This window comes from Amblyraja radiata, chromosome 17 (assembly GCF_010909765.2).
Source record: "Amblyraja radiata isolate CabotCenter1 chromosome 17, sAmbRad1.1.pri, whole genome shotgun sequence".
NCBI classification, from domain to species: Eukaryota; Metazoa; Chordata; class Chondrichthyes; order Rajiformes; family Rajidae; genus Amblyraja; species Amblyraja radiata.
Window position 1 is genome coordinate 14,484,568 of NC_045972.1, and position 23,695 is coordinate 14,508,262.

At 42.2% G+C, this 23,695-nt stretch overlaps 1 protein-coding gene across 1 annotated transcript in view; it reads left to right on the forward strand.

Moving 5' to 3' along the window:
• Positions 1 to 23,695, forward strand: part of cdh13 (cadherin 13) — a 1,031,775-nt gene that overhangs the window by 295,134 nt on the left and 712,946 nt on the right. Inside the window, exon 3 of the mRNA XM_033035775.1 lies at positions 17,547 to 17,755. Within this exon, the coding sequence (XP_032891666.1) occupies positions 17,547 to 17,755 (209 nt within the window). The remainder of the gene's footprint in view (positions 1 to 17,546; positions 17,756 to 23,695) is intronic.

The following is a 23,695-nucleotide window of genomic DNA, read 5'->3' on the forward strand; positions in this document are numbered from 1 at the left end:
TCTCAAGTCATGTTTCTTCAATTCAGAATTCGTTGCCATTTGAGCTAACAACTGTGAGATCTATCATCTTTTACACAAAAGAGAACAATAACATGATGACCCTATTTTATAACTATTCCTTTCAGTTTGATGAACATTTTGATTAAAGGTTATATGTCACTGAGAATTGCCATGCCGTGCAAAGCGTAGCTCCTGTTAATAAATGAAGAATATTATTGGCAACAGTAGTGGAGATACTGTGACAGCTGAACAGGAGTGATCTAGGTAAGTGTCAAATTGCCACCAGTGACCACCTCTGGTGGTCCACCAGCACGGTGCACCATCTGGTGTGATGCTGAGCTACTGAAACCGAGATGGTCCCGGTTTTGATCTTTGATCCGCCTTGTCGGAGCTGATTAGAGCTGAGGTGGTGAAGGAATGTTGTAATTGGACCGCTCAATGGAATTGCCAGCCAACATTTACTGTCTATTTTTACACATGGTCGATCGTTAATGCACACAGAGGTTCCTAATGCCCACGGCACCAGACATGATATTCAGTCAACCAAGAGAGAAGGAAGCATTGCTGCTCATTAACTGTGACCCTGCTGGTGTTTTCTTTTCAATGAGAGTGCCTTGGCATTATGAAAGGGGAATGACATTCTCTCAGACTGTGCGCTCAACCTAAAATGTACCTCGGAAATGCACGTGTCTTTGCTTTTGTGTCTGTCTGATCAATGTAGGCTTGATACCAGTCATTGCAGAGGAAATGGCAAACAAAACCTTCAGATGGAGCATGTAATGTATCGGTGTTTGGCTTTTTAAATAAATGGGAATTTTACATTCTTCTGGGATCCATGTGCTGATCCAGTGGAACAACTGAATGAAGGAGTTAATTACCTTCCAAATTCTGGATCCCATCTGGAACTAGAGTTGTGTAAGTTGAGACTGAGGACCAGAAGAAGTTTGTTAGTTTAGTTTATTGTCACGTGTACCAAGGTACAGTGAAAAGCTTTTGTTGCATGCTAAAAGGGCTTTCTCACGGTGCGATCTGACGCAAGACTTAACAAGAGTTTAACATCGTGGGAACCTCCTGCGATAACAGTACGGCATTCGTGGACCACCGAGGACCTCCGTGGCGCTAACGGCAGGTAGTCGTGTAACTTTGTAAGGTCGGGAGAAAATTCAAACATTTTTGAATTTCTCCAAGAGTGACTTGAGTACTTTTTGGTGAGCGTTGCAACATTGTATGAACGCAGATGCCAGTGCGATATCCGTGCGATATCCGTAATGACTCTTGCGGGTACCGTGGGAACTCCTGCGAATGGTAAACCCGGAAGCTTGACAGAGGAGACATAAGGTGAGTAAAAAAGGTGGTCTCAATATCGCCAATGGACCATGTGTCCATCGAGGACGTCCCACCTAATTGTCATTGTTTGAGAATCTTTTTCACAGTAAAACTTGCAGAGATGCCTCTCAGAAAAGCGCAAAGAAAGGGGTCAAAGAAAGTCAGAACGTTTTTAGCCATGCAGGTAAATGAGGAGGAGACTCAGCAAGAGAGACAGGTGGAGAGGCAAGAGGAGATGCCAGAGATACCACTGCCTGTGGGCTCCTTGGACTTTTATACTTTTATACTTTTAGACTTGTATAAGAATCGCCTGAGGCCAAGTAGCGGAGGGTGATTGCTATGCGCAACCCTGGTTCCAGTGCATTTCTCATTACAGTGTCAGTCTTCTTCAGCAGAGGTCCCAAATTATTCTTTAACTCATTAAAGAGCTCAGGTGAAATTCTGACAAAGTTTTTGAATGCACTTTTATCCTCATCGCACAGCACATTAAGCAGTTGCTCATATTGTCCAAATTGAGGTCTCCGTTGAAACATGGGCTTAACCCAGTGAGACTTCCTCTTAATTCTCTTTTTAATTAATCTCACCCTTCTGCCTTCACGCAAGCGTTTTCGATGCACATGTTGCGCTAATGCATACAGCGCGTCAATGAAAATAACAACCAGCCTGTACTCGAACCAACTTTGTATAGGCATGTCTGCAAATGAGCCAATTCTACGAACGGAGGATATTTATATAGTGTGTGAAAAAAAGTGACATCATTTGTGCCACGTGATTAACTACACTACAGTCCACGATGTTCATTCACGATTAACGGGAAAGATTGGGAGACGGACAAGTCACTCGCACAAATGACAGAATTGCCGAGTACCGTGGGAACTCTTTATCTACCCCCCGTTATATCGTGCGGAACTCGTGCTGGACCACGACCACTTCACTCTGGTGACATCTTGCGTCAGGTTGCACCGTGAGAACCGGCCATAACCAGTCAGCAGAAAAACAATACATAATTACAATCGATCCATTTACAGTGTATAGATACATGATAAGGAAATAACGTTCAGTGCAAGGTAAAGCCAGCAAAGTCCTATTAAGCATAGTCCGAGGGTCATCAAAGAGGTTGTTAGCAGTTCAGCACTGCTCTCTAGTTGTGGTAGGATAATTCAGTTGCCTGATAACATCCGGGAAGAAACTGTCCCTGAATGTGGAGGTGTGCGTTTTCACACTTCTATACCTTTTGCCTGATGGGAGAGGGGAGAAGTAGGAGTGGCCAGGATGCAATTCGTCCTTGATTATACTGCTGGCCTTGCCGAGGCAGCGTGAGGTATAAATGGAGTCAATAGAAGGGAGGTTGGTTTGTGCGATGGCCTGGGCTGTGTCCACAATTCGTTGGATGAAGCTATTCACAAACCAAGTTGTGATGCATCCTGATAAAATGCTTTCTATGGTGCACCTGTAGAAGTTGGTGAGAGTTGTAGGGGGACTAGCCAAACTTTCTAAGACTTCTAAGGATGTATGGCGTTGGTGTGCCTTCTTGGTTGTTGCTTCAATATGGATGGTCCATAAGAATTTGTTGGTGATATTGACACCTAGGAATTTGAAATTTTCGACCATCTCTACTTCGGCACCCTCAATGCAAACTGGGGTACGTGTTTCCCAAAGTTGATCGCTATTGTCTTGCTGACGTTGAGAGAAAGGTTGTTGTCTAGACACCAGGACACGAGGTTCTCAATCTCCTTTCTGTCTCATCATTATTTGATATCCGGCCAACAATGGTGGTGTCGTCTGCAAATTTGAAAATTGAAATAGATTTGTACATAACAGCGCAGTCGTGGGTGTACAAGGAGTAAAGAAGTAGGAAAGTTATCAATTCACATCCTACACACTTGCATCTATTACCTGCACCAACGATGATGCCAGTTTAACTAATCCCTTTATTACTTGCCTGTTGATATATCTGTCCGAATAGTGCTATTGCATCTGCTTTCTGCACTTCTCCTGACAGCACCTAAAAAACGAAGCTTTGCTCGAACTTCTCCGTTAAACTTTTCCCCCTCTTGCCTTAAACCTATGCCTTCTCGTATTTGACATTTCCATTCAGGGGTACGGACTGACCATTCACTCTATCTATGCCCCTCATAATTTTATAAATATCTTTAAGATCGCACCTTAGCCTCGTGATGCCCGCCAGGGGCGTCGGGGTGATGGCTGCCCTGCCGGCAGTCCATTCGTCTTCTCACTCTTTTTGTTATTTTTTAGTTTGTTAAAAGTTTTTGTTTTAATGTTCTTTGGTTTGTTTTATGTGGGGGGAGGGGGGAGAGCATCGGGGAGTCTTTTTTTCAGGTTCTTACCTCCCCTGAGAAATGATCAATTTTCGGATCACATTCTCCAGGCTCTGCGGCCTACCATCGATGAAACTGGAAGCCGCCTCGGACTGTCGTGAACCCCACCATGGGCGCGGACTTAACATCGGAGCTGATCCCTTGCCTGGGATCGCTCCCACCGTGATCACCGCGGAATCAACACCAAGGGCTCTCAGTCTCGGGTGAGGCCGAGTTGGGAGCTCCAACGCCACGGAAGGTTCGACCAGTCCTTACGCGAGGTTCGATCTCCCGGCGTGGGGGAGCTGACATCCCCCCAAGGCGGGATCATGATCGCCTCGACGCGGAGGGCCCGAACGCCGCCGCTACGGGAGTTAAGATCATCCCGTCAATGGGGGCTCGATGCCCACGACTGAGGAAGAACTAAGGGAAGGGCTTCAACTTTATTTCGCCTTCCATCACAGTGAGGAATGTGTAGGAGTCACTGTGGTGGATGTTCATGTTAAAATGTGTTTTGAGTGATCTGTTACTTTTAATTGTATGACTGACCTGGCCAATGAAGTTCTTCGTATGTTGCAAAACATACTTGGTGAATAAAGTGTGATTCTGATAGTCTGAAGAAAACAATCCAAGTTTGTCCAACTTCTCCTTGGCAAATATACTCCAATTCATGTAACATCTTGGTGAACCTCTTCTGCACCTACCTCGATACCTCGAAGTCTCAATATCTTTCTGATAATGTGGAAACAAGAACTGCATTAGTACTCCAAATGTGGCTGAGACAAATTTTTATGCAGCTGCAACTTGACTTGTCAACATTTATACTCAATGCCCTGACGAATGAAGGCAAGTATACCCGCACCTTATTTTCCTATCTACTTATATTGTCATTTTCAGGGAGCTGTTCGCATGTACCCCAAGACATTTCTGCACATTAATGCTCCCAATTATCCTGCCATTTACAGAATACTTTCTTCTTGCATTTGACTTCCAAAACATTTCACACAATGCGCAAAATACCTCACAGTTGTCCAGATTAAGAGCCGGCACAGCGGTAAAGTTGCTGCCTTACTGCGCCAGAGGCCTGGGTTTGATCCTAACTATAGGCACTGTCTGTACAGAGTTTGTACATTCTCCCCGTTACCTGCACGAGTTTTCTCCGGGTGCTCCGGATTCCTCCCACAGGTTTGTAGGTTAGTTGGCTTGGTATACTTCTAAATTGTCCCTAATGTGTGTAGGATGGTGTTAATGTGTGGGAATTGCTGTTAGGCGCGGACTCGGTGGGCCGAAGGGGCAGTTTCCGTGCTGTATATCTAAATTAAGCTCCGTCTGCCATTTCTCCATGCTTCTAACGGGTCTATATCCTGTTTTATAATAGACACAATACACACTATTTGATAATAGACACAAAATGCTGGAGTAATACAGCGGGTCAGGCAGCATATCTGGAGAAAAGGTATAGGCAACATTTCTGGTCGAGACTCTTCTTCAGACTGAGAGTCGGGAGAGGGAAACGAGGTATGAAAAGTAGAACTCAGAACAAATCAGAGCAGGCACTGATGACCATGGAATGGCGGAGCCCACAGTGATTCATTGTTGGCTGTGGATGAGATGATAACAAAGAAATACGACCAGTAACACTAGCAGGTCGACTAGGGTGGGGGAGGGATGGAGAGAGAGAGAATGCAAGAGTTACTTGAAATTGGAGAAATCAATATTCATACTGCTGGGTTGTAAGCTGTCCAAGTGAAGTATGAGATGCTGTTCCTCCAATTTGCGTGTGGCTCACTCTGATAATGGAGGAGGCCCAGGCCAGACAGGTCAGTGTGGGAAAAGGAGGGAGTGTTAAAGTGTTTGGCAAATGGGAGATTGCATAGGTCAAGGCAGACTAAGTGTAGGTGTTCAGTGAAATGATCGCCCAATCTGTGTTTTGTCTCGCTAATATATAGGAGTCCACACCAGGTACAATGGATACAATAGATGAGGTTGGAAGAAATGCAATGTAACGTCTGCCTCACCTGAAAAGACTGTAGGGGTTTGTGGATGGAGTCGAGGGGGGAGGTTATGCTTTGATAGCCTCCCTTACTATCCACAACTCCGCCAATTTTCCTGTTGAATGCAAACTTATGACTCATCCAAGCACTGATCCTGAAGAAGGGTCTTGACCCGCAACGTTACCTATTCCTCCTATCCAGAGATGCTTCCTGAGTTTGATGCAGCCTTCACCTGAGTTACTCCAGCATTTTGTGTCTATCTTCAGTGTAAACCAGCATCTGCAATTCCTTCCTACACATTTTGTCTGCTCCACTGGTCACCCTTTTGGTCTCAATGCTGAATTCAACAATCTCGGGTAATCACTTTCTTTGTCTGCAATAGAACTGGCCATGTCTGTTGCAAGGCATTAATTTGTGATATTGCCTTTGATTTTCTCTCTTCCTATTAACAGTGCCTGACCCGCTGGACATATGCGATAGCCTTGCATTTTGCTGCACTTTACACTCTTTCGCCCGCATTATCACTCCTTAACAGCTGCCATTAACCAGTCAATTGCTACTGTTTCCTCGGGTAACTATGGTCATTTCTGACTTCACCCCGTCAGAGTATTCCCTTTGCACTGTTCTTCCCTCCCCCACCTTCTCCGTGACTTAAATCTAACTTGTCCTTTTCCCTATAGACGGACACAAAATTCTGGAGTAACTCAGTGGGTCAGGCAGCATCTCTGGAGAAAAGGAATAGGTGACTTTTTGCGTTGAGAGCCTTCATCAGACTCAGATTAAACATTTTGTCTTTTTCTCTCTTTTACAATGCTGACAAACGTGGCGGCTTGAAATGTAAACTGTCTCTCCACAGGTGATGCATGACAAGCTCAATGTTTCCAGCAATTATTGCTTTTATCTCTATTTTATTGATGGCTGAATCTTGAGTCTTGCTTCTACTGAATTTGAATAAATTGGACTGTGGTGTTTTGGTGGTCTTGCATGACTTTCTTAGGATTAACTGCACTTGAGAGCAGCTTCCAATGTTTAGATAATAACGTAGCTGTCCCTTTACTCATAACAAATGTCATAGATGATGAACAGTCTATTGTTTTAAACACTGCCATAGACTACTGTTCTGCAAACTGAAAGACTTTGATGGTCACTCGGAGAACAGTTGTGGCACTTATACCTCATTGGACTCAGGTCAATGTCATAAGATCATAAGATATAGGAGCAGAATTGGGCCATTTGGCCCATCGTGTCTGCTCCATCATTCAATCATGGCTGATTTATATTTCCTTCTCAAACCCATTCTCCTGCCTCCTCCATGTAATCTTTGACACATTAATATTGTAGAAGCTATCTATCTCCACTTCAGAATTACCAATGACATCCTCAAGGGCAGTCACGGTGGCACAGCGGTAGAGTTGCTGCCTTACAGAAAAAAATGCAGCGCCAACGGGTGCTGTCTGTATGGAGTATGTACGTTCTCCCCGTGATCTGCGTGGGTTTTCTCCGAGATCTTCGGTTTCCTCCCACAATCCAAAGACGTACAGGTTTGTAGGTTAATTGGCTTGATTATTTGGCTTGATAAAAAATGTAAAATTGTCCAAGTTGGCGATATGCAGAGTACTGCCCTGCCGACTACAAAATTCAGAAGGTTCAGAAGATTCAACAGCTGTCTGTGGCAATGAATTCCACAGATTCACCACTCTCTAATTTAAGAAATTCCTTCTCATCTCCTTTCTAAAGGTATGTCCTTTTATTCTGAGGCTGTGCCCTCAGGTCCTAGACTCTCCCACTACTGCAAACATCCTCTCCTCATCCACTCTGTCGAGGCCTGGTTTATTTGTCTTCACTTTACATCTTTAACAAAGTGTAATGGCATCATTACAGAGCAGTGTAACATTCGAGACATTCGGCATGAGTCACTTGAAGTATCATCATGTGTTTTGGCTGTAAATCTGGCTATCTGAGCCCACTTCTTCCAATAGATGAATCCAACTAACATTTGTTGGCTATAATCCTTGGAGCACATTTAGAAATACATCAAACTGCTCAGAAGTTGAGGCAAGTCTCTGCACACTCATTTGAGTGTTCAGAGAGGAGAAGAACTGTTGGTCTCCTAATCCTGCCTTCTGTGTAATTTATCACAAAAAAACAATTTCTGAAGCCTGCCAAAGATTAGCACATCTTTGCAAGTGTAGATACATTCCCCGGCCTGGAGTCCTTCAGCAATTGTTATCGCAACTGATTCATCTGAATCTCAAGTATTGAACAATCACTCATGTCAATTGTCCGGGGGACATTCTTCCATTCGAGGAGCCCTAAACTCTTATTGCTTTTGTGGTTATGGATTATTGATACAATAGTTGAAAATTAGAATTCATTTGAATTTTTCGTTGTGTTCTTTTGGTTTCAGTTAGTGTAAATGTGCCTTTTAATATGCTATCAATAGTTTGAAGTACATACAATATCTATAACATAAAAGCAGCTAAAGGTAATGAAAATGTGACGATGAAACGACTTTTGAAAACATTCTGCTGCAATAAGTATATTTAATTGTTTAAGAAGAAACTGCAGATGCTGGAAAATCGAAGGTGGACAAAAATGCTGGAGAAACTCAGCGGGTGAGGCAGCATCTATGGAGTGAAGGAAATAGGCGACGTTGCGGGTCGAGACCCTTCTTCGGACTGATGGGGTGGGGGGGGGGGCCGCGGGAAGAAGAAAGGAAGAGGCAGAGACAGTGGTCTGTGGGATTGATGTAAATCCTTCTGGTCCTAGAAAGGCAATTCTTGTGACAGTCTTTCCAGGTGCGGCGGAGGTTCACCTGCACCTCCTCCAACCTCATCTATTGCATCCGCTACTCTAGGTGTCAGCTGCTCTACATTGGTGAGACCAAGCGTAGGCTTGGCGATCGCTTCGCGCAACACCTCCACTCGGTTCACAATAACCAACCTGATCCCCTGGTGACTCAGCACTTCAACTCCCCCTCCCATTCCAAATCCGACCTTTCTGTCCTGAGCCTCCTCCAGGGCCAGAGTGAGGCCCACCATAAATTGGAGGAGCAGCACCTCAAATTTCGCTTGGGTAGTTTACACCCCAATGGTATGAACATTGACTTTTCCAATTTCAAGTAGTCCCTGTTTTCTCCTTCTTTCCCCTCCCCTTCCCAGCTCTCCCACAGCCTACTGTCTCCGCATTTTCCTTTCTTCTTCCCGTCCCCCCACCCCCACATCAGTCTGAAGAAGGGTCTCGATCCGAAACGTCGCCTATTTCCTTCACTCCATAGATGCTGCCTCACCCGCTGAGTTTCTCCAGCATTTTTTTCTACCTAGTAGATAGATAGATAGATATAGATAGATATAATTTATTGCCACACAACCAGGGTTGGTGGAAATTTGGGTTGTCAGCAGCAGTACAATAATAAAGAACACACAATAAAACTGTAACACAAACATCCACCACAGCATTTATCACTGTGGTGGAAGGCACAAAAATTTGGCCAGTCCTCCTCCATTTCCCCCCCCGTGTACAGGACCAGAGTCCAGTCAGTCCAGGATCGGCTCTTCCTCACCGGAGACCGTGGCTTTAAGATGGTGTAGGCCGCAGGCCGGCGGTCGAGATTTAAAGTCCCCGCCGCAGCCAGAAGCACCGTAGACTGCAGGGCCGGCGGTCGAAGCTCCCCTCCAGGGGTGATGGTATATTTAATTGATAGTATATTTAATTGGTTCTTTTTCCTTTAAAGTTTGTCACCATTTCAACCATCTGCTTAATGATTTCTATCTTCTGCTGTGTCAAAACTTACAAAAGTTATTGATTTGGAACAAAGCTCTACAAATTTTATTGCATTTAACATTTCACCTCGATGTTCAAAACTGATCAGAAAGATGGATTTGAATGACGTTAATTGAAAGAATGCATCAACCTCCAGCCATACACCCGCATATTTTCTTATTAAAACAAAGTCAAAAATTATTTTGGGTCTTCTTGTGAACTGTTTTCTCCATTTAGTCATGTCCACAAGTTATAGGAGTAGAATTAGGCCATTCATAAATAGAATAAATAAATTGCTGAAGTATTATTTTTAAAACATAACCTTTTCACTACCACAAGATTCATTGAAGTGCAGTACATAATGGTGGCGTGAAATAATTTCAGGAATAACATTGAAAAGTAAATAAGTCATTTTGGTTATGGAAAACATGTCTGATTTGCAAAAGGTGTCCAGGAACATACGTAAAACTAAGAATGTATTCAAAGTCACATCTTAATTTTCTGAAATGCATTATAATGTGGAATAAGGTTTGCTCGATATGAGAACATTGCAAATAAATTTCTAAAGACATAAGACATTTAGCACTTTTTCAGAGTTGAACCGAAGTCTAATTGACTGTTTCTAAGTAATAAAATATGAAAATATATTTACCAAATTGGTTGTTGATGTTTTAATGTGATATCAAATCTACATAATTTTTATTATATTAACAGGTTCAAATTATTTCAATATCATGAATAATCATTAACCAAATAAAAAAAGTCAAAATTCCAAGAATTTTTGGAACCAGGGACATGATCTGATTATGAAATTAATTTTAAAATTTCTGTCTGGTGTTTAGGCACATTCTGGTTATAAGCACTCGTGACTTACTATATATGTCCTGTATGATTAATAGTCTCATTACAACAACGCATACATTTTTCTAATTTTGGAATGGGAAATTGAAAAACCAATTTTTCTGGTTCCATTTCATCAAAGTGAATCTCACTCATTTTAACATATGTTCACATCGACAGTCAAAGTCCAGAAATAAATAATTTATCTGCATGGTTTATTTAAGATACATTTTCTCTGTACTCTGATATTTCATTAATGCAATAAGAAAAAAATCCCAGTTGTTCTGTTAAAGCACTTGTGCTGCATACAAACTGTTTTTCAGCTTTATAAATGGTACTGACATGAACTTCATATCCCCTGGGCCCTTCTAAATCAAAGGCTGTCTTGAAGTCTGTGGGAGCAGTGGGAATTGAGGACATATTTGTGGATTAGTGTCTAATATAATTCAGACATTAGATTCATGTAAATCCTTCTGGTTCGAAAACGCGATTCTTGTGACATATTTGTAATCTACTAATTTAAAGTGACTGAATAAGTGCAATATTAATTATAGTTTGTAGATCCATAAACAAGGTTCACGTAATGTTTTTTTTCTCTCCGTCTTTCCAATGGTGCTGTAAGCTACAGGCTAGTACTTGTTCTCACTCATCAATAAGGCATTTTGAGCAAATAAAATCAGCACTGTACCAGATAACAATACATAGTATAAATATATAAGAACTACTTGCTTCCTCTGTAATGCAGAAATGCCTGGACATAAATAAATTGTCATAACAGTGATGTATTGATGACGTGTACAGGAAAAAGGGAATTACAGATATTTGGTGAAATAAGGATAGTGTGATTTGAAAATTGTCCTGTATAGCTTTCACCTCTTTACTTCAGAAAGAAGTGCAGTGAACAATCATGTTCATAAGTGATAGGAGCAGAATTAGGCCATTCGGCCCATCAAGTCTACTCCGCCATTCAAACATGGCTGATCTATCTTTCCCTTTTAAGCCCAATTTACTGCTTTTTCCCCTGACACCTCTACTAATCAAGAATCTATCTCTCCCTTAAAAGTATCCATTCACTTGGCCTCCACAACCTTCTGTGGCAATGAATTCCACAGATTCACCACCCTCTGACGAAAAAAAATCCTCCTCATTCATTCCTAAAGGAATGTCCTTTTATTCTGAGGTTATGACCTCTGGTCCTAGATGCTCCCACTAGTGGAACCATCCCCTCCACATCCACTCTACCCATCCCTTGCTGGACCGGTTCCAGGAATGAAGAAACATTGTGATAACTAAAATTGTATTTTTAGAGTTTAGAAGAATGAGAAATCCTGAATGTTACATAATTCTTAGAAGGTATTACAGCTGAATACGAGGAGGATGCTTCCTATGACTAGGGAGTCCATGACCATGGGCATAGTTTGAAGAAATTATTATTATTTTGTGTCATCAATTTTGCCAATAGCGGGCAAATTTTAGGGCCACGTGGTTGACCTCTGCAAGGTTCTTTACAGTGCATGTGTCATGCAGCATGTCACAGCTCGGGAGATGTTTCATAGTCAGGAGACACCATCCGCACTCGCAGACTGCCGCATCTTCAGTACATCCCCACTTCAGCATCTTCGATTTGCTCCTTCCCATGCCTGTCCGCAGTCTGTTGAGACTGCGCCAGGTTATCCACGGTTGGTCGGAACCTGGTGGGAGTTTTCCAGAGGGATCGATTGCCATGTGAATTTCTTCTGGAGATTTCTCTAGTCCCTCGTCCCATTGTTTGAGCTGTCTGGGCGATGCACTACAGTCCAGGGGATGGACAGAAGAGAGGAAACATCTGCGTGATTTCAAACGCTGAGGTAGCAAAGGGTGGTCATGTAGGGGGTGTCTTTCATCCTCGGATTGTCTGAGGCGTTCTTTTTGACTAGCTACATCTCTTCTGCTTCCAGGGTGTGCAATGCCAGAGAGTAGGCAGATGTTGTCAGTCTTGGTAGACTTGGTAGCTGAATGTAGACTGAGGTGGGAAGACATTTCTTCACTCAGAGATGGTTCATCGGTTGGGTATAAAGCTGTTACCTCACAGTGCAAGAGACCTGGGTTCAATCTTGACCTCTGCATGGAGTTTGTACATTCTACCTGTGACTGTGTAGGTTTCCTTCTGGTGCTCTGGATTTATCCCACATCTAAAAGACGTGTGGGTTTGTAGATTAAATGGTCTCTTTAAAAAAAAACGGTTGCCCCCAATACGTAGTAGGTGAATGAGAGAGTGGGATAACATAGAAATTTGTGTAAATGTGTGATCGTTGGTCAATGTGGACTTGGTAGGCCGAAGGGCCTGTTTTCACATTGTGTCTCTAAAACCATATACAGTGAGGAACAATGTGTATCATGTGGTATGACTTCTCATACATTGTTTGATCAGTTACTGATGTTAACTGACCAAAGAAAAAAGATGCTTGATTAGTAGCTTTGTCCTTTTTAGGTAAGTTCCAGTATTTGCAGAAAATAAGAAATCTTTTTAAGATACTATTTATTGTGGATTTGCCAGGACTGCTTTGCTGTGGTGTGCTCTGTGATGGTCACCCTCACGGTCGTAAATATATTGCCAAGTTGTCATCCAATGTTTTGTCTCTCTGTGATAATAATCTTCTCATGCCAGCTCGTCCAACATTGCCCTTGTGCCATCTTGAGTTTTAAGAGTCATGTAGCACACCCATTTCTTATTCTCACTGCATTCCCCTCAACTCCCCCCAGATTTTACACACTACACACAATTCATTTTTAAAATCTGGTCTCCTCAAAGAACTCCAATAGATGAATCAAGCATGATTTCATGAATCCATGATAATTCTAATCGGTTTTAAAGTTTATTTTCAAAGTACTCTGCTATGGCATCCTTTATTCCAGATTCTATTATTTTCCTGGCCACTGTTATTAGTCAACTGGTTGGTAGTTTCCTTGTTTTTCTCTCTCCATCCTTTCTTAAATAGTGGGGTCATATTTACATCCATCACATGGGAACAATACTACAATCTATAAATAATGATAAGAGCATCCACTATTTCTATAGCCATCTCTTTAAAAGATTCTGCTCTGTGGACCATCATGTCCCTGAGATTTATTGACATTCAAACTCTCCAACTTTGCCTAGACTTCTTTTTGACGGATGCTTATTTCTTTCAGTTCCTGGTTCTTACTTGATCTGGTATTCTAATATTTCTGGCTGGTTGTTTGTGTTCTCTTCTGTGAAGGCAGATAACATATAACTGTTTCATTCCTCTTCCATTTTGTTATCCCCCTTGATAATTTTCTTAAGGGCTTACATTGACCCTTTCTTTTCCATTTTGCATTGAAACTCTTACAATCCATGTTATGGCTATTTTCAACATTTTTTAGTCTTCATTTGCCAAGTTCAAAAATGCTGCCAATCTTCTTATCTGCTGTTTCTGACGACCTAACAAGCCACTTCCTTTAATTTAATGCTGCTTTTCTTTTATCGTTTTTATGCTTCAAAGGTATATATATTTTTGCAATGTGTAAACATATATTTTTACAACGTAAATATATATTTTTGTAATTGTCAGTCGTTGATTGGGAAAATACATTGAAGTATTTTCTTCATTGAATACATTGAAGTATATTGAACTAGTTTGAAGGTGAACTTGTATAAACAAGGAACAGCAGATGCTGGTTTACAAAAAAATGATGCAATGTGCTGGAGTAATTCAGTGGGTCGGGCAGGATCTCTTGAGAGCATTGATAAGTTATATTTTGAGCTGGGATCTGAAACGTTTCCTATCCAAGTTCACCAGAGATGCTGCCTGACCTGTTGAGTTACTCCAGCACTTTGTATCTAGGTTTGTTCACATTCGATGCATCTTCCCAGTCAACTGCTGACAACCTTCACCTCTGATCTTTACAGATTCCCTTGATAAGATTCAACACCCTCTTATAAATCTGAAGAAAACTGATCAATGCCGCTACTTCCTTAGAAGATGGAGGAGAATGTCTACTAGTGCATAGTGATCGCTTACATCCCGGCCTGCTTTAATAACTCGAACACCCAGGAAAGAAGGAGGCTGCAGAAAGTAGTGGACATTGTCATCTATCTCGTAGAGCCCTTTGAATCTTCACCATCAAAGGGATCTACAGGAGGTGCGAAACCCAAAAAGTTGCTAAAATAATCAAAGACCCACACCTTCACCTTCACCTGCTGTCGTCAAGTATAAAGTTGAGGTGCCCGAGGACCGTGACCAGGAACATTGTAATTACTTCATTGATAGTTAAGAGTTTCTGAATATCAAAGATATTAAGAGATATTCATAGTTATTTGACAGGTTTGACAGCTAGCAAAGCTAAGGGGGCATGACCTAGACACACGTCAAAGATTTCTCCTGTTCCCTGAGTGGTATTTGTTCTGGCCTGCATCTCACACCCTTTAACAGCCCCACCCCCCCCCTCTCTCTTTGTGATGCCATTACATTAAAAAAAGCCTGATTGTATGTCGGAGCTGATCATTTAGGATCTGAATGGCACTAACAATGAAGTCACCATTGCAGGTTGGTAAATGATAGGCTTGTTCTCGCCATGGGGGTCAGCAGTGTTCAGGCGGTAGGCAGCTGCTGCACACCCTGCAGAAGACATGTGGTCTTATTAATGTTGCAACACAGCATTGTTTCTGTTACATCTCATAAGCTTGCGCTATCTTGCTTTAGATAGACACAAAATTCTGCAATAACTTAGCTAGTCAAACTGCATTCCAGAGAACATGGATCTGTAACATTTTGGGTCAGATCCTTCTTCATACTCAAGAAAAATCCAGGCTGAAGAGGGGTCTCGACCTGAAACCTCACCTATCCATGTTCTCCAAGGATGCTGCCTGTCCCAAGCATCTGCAGTTCCCTATTATTACTATCTTGCTTTGTTTACTTTGTTGAAGTAATATGGCAGTGATGTAAACTGTAAATGACTGGAATACATTCCGTACTTAAAATCCATTTCAACAGTGATTTTTGCATCGTTTTCAGGATGTTACAAATACATAGAAACAAATGATGTACATATTGAAGTGTAAATTGTGTTGCAATGTAGGGAACGTGGCTGACAATTTACCCATATCAAATTTCCATGAACAATAATGTGGTACGATTATAATGTTGAATGTGGAATCAATATTAGCCAGGACAACTCGCTGGCTCTTCTTCAGAATAGTGCGATGGGCCCCGTTATGCCCACGACAGACGCCATGCAAAAGACAAGATCAATAACAGTTCAGCACTACTGCATTTGATGGTCTGGTCGAAAGTATATTTGCTCAAGTCCCGGCCACTCAACCTCAAGAGGGAGGCAAGTGCTACAATTGGAGCCACAGCTGACATTTTGAAGTTAAAAATGAGGCTGACCCAAGCTGTCTGCTTGCTACCCTTGCTTGCCTCAGCATAGGAGAATTCAAGCTTCCTACTCGCTGTGCTAGCAGTTGCATTTATTATACATTTTTGAAGTTTGAAGTTATTCGATGGGAATTTCAAGGTAATAGGATCAGGAGCAGTCAGAGCAGCCATAATCTACTTGAATGACAGAGTAGGCTTGCTGAGGTGCATGGCCCATTCCTGCCCTCATTTTTTTATGCTCTATCTACCTTTTCACATACAGTACTTATCGCAAAATAGTTTTCATAACATTTGATAAGGCATTTGAAAATTGGTGATCAGAATCAGGATTTATTTTCAATTCGCTGATCTTTGGCTGACAGCCAAGGGACCAAATTTACTGCATTCTATTTTGGTTTGTGGAAAAAAGTGACCAGCCCATCATGGGTACTGGCCTCCCCACCATCGAAGGGATCTTTAGTTTATTGTTATGTGTACAGCGGTAAAATGAAAGGCTTTTGTTGTGTGCTAACCAGTCAACAGTAAAACAATACATGATTACAATCATGCCACCCACAGTGTACAGCTACAGTCCATGATAAACAGAATATCGTTTAGTGCAAGATAAAGTCCAGTAAAATCAGATTAAATATAGCCCGAGGATCTCCAATGAGTAGCTCAGGACTGCTCTCTAATTGTTGATAGAGTGATTCAGTCGCCTGCTAACAGCTGGGAAGAAACAGTCCCTGAATCTGGAGGTATCTGTTTTCTCACTTCTATACCTCTTGCCTGATGGAAGAGGGGAGCAATAATATGGGGAAAAGTTATTTTATAACTCGCTGACTACTGGTTAATTTTTGGTTGGGTGCACTCATTTGAGAAAATAATCGTGAATTTCAAAAATAACCTGGTTCATTTGTTAGTAAAATAAAATAGTAAGTACTGCTCTTCTAATTGTTTGTAGATAGCAAACGGGAGAGGGGGGGAGGGGGGGGGATCAAAGGGAATAAACATCATTGCCAGTGTTATAACAAATTTACAGGATAATTTATGGCTAAATTTGCAAACCATGACCAAAACAAATCTGATTGTTTGTAGATATTAACATTAGTTGTACAAGAGGCCAAAGAGAAAAGATTGCTACTTCTTTTAAATGTATATTCAATGTTGGTGTATTGGTTTTACATTGATGTTGTCATCCAGCTTTATGTGTTGTGAGATATTGATAGTCCCAAGTCAATATCCTTCTCATGCAATGAATGCTTTCTTGTCATTTTACATGAATATTGGTAGAAGCAATCCATGTGCTCTGTGTAGGAAGAGGTGACCTGCCCCTTGGAGCTTGAAACACCACTGTGTCTTGTCTTGGCAAGTCCACCATCGATTTTCTGGCAACTGGTGGTTCGGCACCTCCTTTAATCCGGACAAAATTATGAGAGCACACTTAAAATCCCCCACTAGAAGTCTCCCTGAAAATGTGGCATCTGGGCCGGGTGTGACAGACGATCTTGATCTCATCAGGACTTCGGCGCCAATCGGCGGGTTGAATTTCCTTTGCGGCCGGACCTCTGGAAGTCTAGCCCAGACAGAGCCAACAGATTAGTTCCCATAGCTGACTTTCGCGGCTGATGAGTGGGTCGAATTTGCCGCCTGAGGCCAGGGCTCTGGAACTCCATGGGCCAGAGCCGGCATGTCCGTTCCCATGGCCGACTTCCCCGGCCGACTTTGCAGCCTACCTTGGATCTTGATTCCCAGATATTGGTTCTGAGATGGATTGTTCCAGTAACATTGGCCTCCTCTCCGAGGCCGTGAACTCTGTTGCTCTGGCAAAATGGATAATCCAGATAGGCTCTGGAACCAAGGGGGCTGGAAAATCAGTGGTGGACATGTAATAAAATCTGGCAGGGAATGCTATATCTTTAATTGCCTTTTCTTTCAATGTCTTTCAGTGCTCTTTGATGACTGCAGTGGGAATGAAGGACTGGAGTTTTCAATTTCAAATCCAGACTTGCGGGTTGAAGCAGATGGTTCTGTGTTTGCTACAAAAGATATGGAGCTGATTATACCTGGATTCCACATCCAAGCAGCATCTGTTCATATGCAGGACTTGGCCAAAGTTCAGATCGCAAGAGAAGACACTGGCAGTAGTTTTTTGAAGGTAATAGTGTATACGCAGATCTCACGTACCACTTGGTTCCTTCTTTGCAAAAGTCTCGTTATGAGTGATCAAAATAATTTATTATCTTATTTGCTCATGTAGTCATACAGACCTTTAAATCAAACCCAAACCCAAAGGAATTAGTATGAATTCATGCTTACAGAGATTCACTATGGCCTTGTCTGACCCTGCAGGTATGAATTAATTCCTTCACAACTCCCTGATCAACTCATCCCTTCCCACCCAAACCACCCCCTCCCCAGGTACTTTCCCCTGCAACCACAGGAGATGCAACACCTGTTCCTTTACCTCCCCCCTTGACTCCATCCAAGGACCCCAACAGTCTTTGGAGGTGAGGGAGAGGTTCACTTGCACCTCCTCCAACCTCATCCACTGTATCCGCTGTTCCAGGTGTCAATTTCTGTACATCGACGAGACTAAGCGCAGGCTTGGCGATCGTTTCGCTGAACACCTCCGCTCAGTCCACCTTAACCTACCTGATCTCCTGGTTGGTCAGCACTTTAACTCCCCCTCCCATTCCCAATCTGACCTTCCTGTCCTGAGCCTCCTCCATGGTCCGAGTGAGGCCCAGTGCAAATTGGAGGAACAGCACCTCATATTTCGCTTGGGGGATCTTACACCCCTGCCCTATGAACATTGACTTCTCTAACTTCAAATAGCCCTTGCTTTTCCTCTCTCTCCCTCCCCTCCCCCTTCCCAGTTCTCCCACCTGTCTTACTGTCTCTGACTACATTCTTTCTCTGTTCCCGCCCACTCTCCTGATATCAGTCTGAAGAATGGTCTTGACCCGAAATGTCACCCATTCCTTCTCTCCAAAGATGCTGCCTGGTCCGCTGAGTTACTACAGCATTTTGTGTCTATTTTCGGCATGAATTAATGATGGAGAGGAAAAGGTAACTGAGAACTTCTTAACCAAATCAGCACATCCCCATACTGCACCAGATTATTATTCTTGAGTTTTCCCTGAAGTGAGTTTTGAACTCGCAATCCCAAGAGAGAGGCACATGTCTGCTATGAACTGTGTCCATGAGAATGTTAAATATGCACTTCTCCCTGTGAGAGAAGGAGATTGAGAAGAACTAAAATCAGCTTCCAAGTCTCCTGTTCTGATTTATAAAGTCAAAAGGCACAAGAAGCTAAACAGGAAGGAGCCTTGGCAGAGAATTATCTAACACGAGAACATAAAATTAATTAGTAGAGGATTAAAGGGATGATGATGAAAAATTGTGTAAGATTGCAAATTGAGAACAGTGAATAGAAAGTTCTATTCCCACCGCAGATGAGCATGCCGAAATGTCTCATTTTGTATTGTAAATTTCTATTCTGTATAAACTTAGTAGATTTTTCATTCAGTCCCTCAGTTGGGTTAATGGTGTGTCTTACTACAATTGAAACATGCTTTATCTGGCACTTTTAACCTACTAAAAGATGGCAAGGCACTTCACATGAGCTTTGTCGCACGTAGCGTGAAACTGAGTTATGTGGAAAATGACCAAAAGGCTGGTCAAAGAGATAAGATTTTAAGAGCACCTTCAAGGAGATGAGAAAGCGAGGGAGGGCCAAGGGCAAAGAAGCGTAATAGGAATACTAGATCATGGAGCCTTAACTGATGAAGGCACAGCTGCCAGAGATTAAACAGAGATGCTAAAAAAAAAACTGAATTGGAAACTGGCAGTTATCATGCAGATTTCCAAAGCTGGAGGAAATTAAAGGTGGAAAGGGATAAGGGCAAAAATAGGTTTGAAAACAGTGTTGTGAATTTTAAGCTGAGATTGGTCAGAAAGCACAGATGTCTGGTTAACAGGACTTATTTGTGAGTTGGCTACAGGCAGCAGAGTTTCGGATAGCGTTGGATTTAGCAAGTGGAGAATAAGCAAGTAAGACAGAAATGTATGGGAATTGTCAAGGGCAGAGGGACCAGGGGCATTAGGTGAAGGTTTAAGCAACTGAGGAGCCAGGGAAGGTCATTGTCTGGCTCTAAATGGATGGGTAGAAAAGTAACCAGATATAGCAGTCCTAGCTGGGCAACCATGGAGAGACATTATAAGAAAACAGTGGACAATCTTCATCCAAGATCGAGGCAGGTGATAGATATCGTCAAATGAAAAGTGTGATGAAGGCATATTTGTAGAATAGGAGCCGTGTACCTGAGGAGGGCGTTGTTCAGATTATCAGCGAATATGGGAATTGGGAAGGACATTTGTCCGGCCAGCATTTGGTGAGAAAAAAGATCAAGGGAACTGGAGATGGGTTTTTCTGAGATGTTGATCTTAAAAATGGACATGAGGGTTAATAGGAGATGTAGGTTAGTGCTGGGGTTTCACATGTTGACTATTTTGGGACAGAATGTCAAATGAAACAGGACACACTTTATTGTGAGATTCAGCCCTCAAGCTGTAAATGTGGCACAACAGTGCATCAAATAAATTTTCTCCATGCCAAAGTCCTTAGGCAATGGTAATTCCACTATATTTGACAGTACTGGGCCTATGCACGCTGGAGTTTTGAAGAATGGAGGGGGACCTCATTGAAACGTACAGAATAATGAAAAGCATCCCGACTCAAAACTAATAATACTAGGAATATCCGAACAAAGACTTACAACAAGCCAAATAAACTTTCTTGATTATAGTATAATAACTGGGAAAAAAATCATATTAAAATTGTGGAAAGTCCTATAACCCCCACAATTAAAATGTGGTTTATGGAAATGTCAGAGACCTTACATTTGGAAAGAACTAGACTTGCCTTAATTGACAAACAAGAATTATTTGTTATAATATGGTCTCAATTCATTGACTTTTTGAAAGGGTAAATTGGTCCAGCACGAGAATCTGACTGAAGCTCGAACTCAGGATTAGATGAATAGTTATGCTTTATAACCTACGGACCTATCTCCAAAGTTGTATTATTGCTAAATTACTCCATGCTTCTTCATCATGCCTTTTTTTTCTCACTTTCTATCTATATAAAAAAAACCCAAATAGAAGCAGAGTTAATATACAACTGATCAAGGAGGACCACTATTATTTTGATAGTTGGATTTCCACCTATTAGTGACATATGATTGATATACAAGAAATGTTTTTATTATGATATGCACATGCCTCTAATAAAAATATGATTAAAAAAAAAAGAATAATGAAAGGCTTGGATAGAGTGACTGTGGACAGGATGTTTCCACTAGTGGAAGAGTCTAGGACAAGAGGTCATAGACTCAGAAGTAAAGGACATTCTTTTAGAACGTTGAGAAGGAATTTATTTTAGTCAGATGGTGGTGAATCTGTGGAGGCAAAGTCAGTGGATATATTTAAGGCAGAGATAGATAGATTCTTGATTAGTACGGGTGTCATAGGTTATGGGGAGAAGGCAGAAGAATGGGGTTAGGAGGGATAGATAGATCAGCCGTGAATATATGGCGGAGTAGACTTGATGGGCCGAATGGCCTAATTCTACTCCTTTCACTTATGACGTGATATTTACAATAACCTTTACTCTCACAGCTACAGGTGGAAAATCATTGAAAGCCATGAGTAAAACTTTGGATGAGTGGAACCCGGGAAGAAGTTGATCTAGTGTGTTTGCACTGCGGTAGAGAGAACAAATCAATTTATCACACTTCGAATGACAAACAGTTCAAGAGCTCCCTTCACACATTGGTGATGGAGGAGTGAGCAGAGATGGATTTACAGTATTATGACAGTGTGCAGTGGAAAAGCAGCCAAATATATTTGTTATACTGTTGAATATCTTTGTGTTTCAGAATGATCTGGTATGGCTGATTTAGCACATGGGCAGGGCAGGGTGCCACTTAATGTAGATAGATACAAAAAACTGGAGTAACTCAGCGGGACAGGCAGCATCTCTGGGTGACGTTTCGGGTCGAGACCCTTCAGACGGTCTGAAGAAGGGTCTCAACCCAAAACATTAAATTAAATTTTAAATTTCTTTATTTATATAGCACATTTTTAGTCAACTTGCATTGACCCCAAAGTGCTTCACATAATTACATTCACACACACAGGCAAAGGTGGGTGAAGTGTCTTGCCCAAGGACACACACAGGCAAAGGTGAGTGAAGTGTCTTGCCCAAGGACACAACGACAGTATGCACTACAAGCGGGATTCGAACCAGCTACCTTCCGGTTGCCAGCCGAACACTTAGCCCATTGTGCCATCTGTCGTCCCTTGTCAACATCATCTATTCCTTCTCTGCAGAGATGTTGCCTGTCCTGCTGAGTTACTACAGATTTTTAGAAGCATAGAAACATAGAAAATAGGTGCAGGAGTAGGCCATTCGGCCCTTCGAGCCTGCACCGCCATTCAATATGATCATGGCTGATCATCCAACTCAGTATCCTGTACCTGCCTTCTCTCCATACCCCCTGATCCCTTTAGCCACAAGGGCCACATCTAACTCCCTCTTAAATATAGCCAATGAACTGGCCTCAACTACCTTCTGTGGCAGATAATTCCACAGATTCACCACTCTCTGTGTAAATTTTTTTTTTCTCATCTCTGTCCTAAAAGACTTCCTCCTTATCCTTAAACTGTGACCCCTTGTTCTGGACTTCCCCAACATCGGGAATAATCTTCCTGCATTTTTGTGTCTATCTTCGATTTAAACCAGCATCTGCAGTTCCTTCTCACCACTTTGTGTTGTCCATTCAAACCTGACTGACCAAAGCTGTAGTCACCAGTACATCTTTGTGTCTATGCCGCTTTGAACTACAGGAGATGAGATATGAGTTGTACCAGAGAGAATGGCCAGGGTGAAAGGGATGCTAATGAAGATTATCACACAAAGGGTGGAGCTGATCTTGTATCTGTACACTGTGGGTGGCTCAATTGTAATCATGTATAGTCTTTCCAATGACTTATCAGCACACAACAAAAAGCTTTCCACTATACCTCGGTGCATGTGACAATATACTAAATTAAACTAAGGTGAAGATATGGCTGAGCAGACCTATCCCATGTATTTTAAGAGTTATGAGCAGCAGTTGGGGATTTGACTGCATAATATGGGATCCTTTTCCAAGCTTCTAGATTACTGGTACTCTAATATCATTACAATGTGCCCTGGGGAGGAAGATGCACCTGATGATGATCTCTCTAATTTCTACTCTTGTATTTAGAAAACAGAAATACTGACTAAACAACATTGATTCGTGCATGATTGTAGCCTCCACAGTATGGATAGCTCAACAGTGAGCAGTTTTGGTCATCGTATCTGAGTAAGGATGTGCTGGCATTCGAGAGGGTCCAGAGGAGGTTTACGAGAATGATCAGAGGAATGATTGGGTTAACTTATGGTGAGCGTGTACACGCTGGAGTTTCGAAGGATGAGGGGGAACCTCATTGAAACTTACAAAATAGAGAAAGGCCCGGATAGAGTGGATGTGGAGAGGATGTTTCCACTAGTGGGAGAGTCTAGGGCCATAGGTCATAGCCTCAGAATAAAAAGGTGTACCTTTAGGAAGTTGATGAGGAGGAATTTATTTAGTCAGTGGTGGTGAAGCTATGAAATTCATTGCCACAGAAGGCTGCGGAGGCCGTCAAAGGATATTTTTAAGACGAAGATTGATAGATTCTTGATAAGTACGGGTGCCAGGGGTTATGGGGAGAAGACAGGAGAATGGGGTTGAGAGGGAGTCGACTTGATGGGCCAAATGGCCTAATACTTTTCAAATTACTTATGAACATGTTCTTATGGTAGAGCCCTGGGAAGTGTTGAAGAACAGAGAGTCCCAGGGATGCAGGTACATAGTTCCATGAAAGAGGTAGACTGGATGGTGAAGAAGGTACGCTTACTTTCATCATTCGTGTTATTTAGTACTGGAGTTGGGATGTCATATTAAGACTGTACAGGGCATTGATAAGGCCGCATTTGGTGTATTGTGCAGAGTTCTGGCCAGCC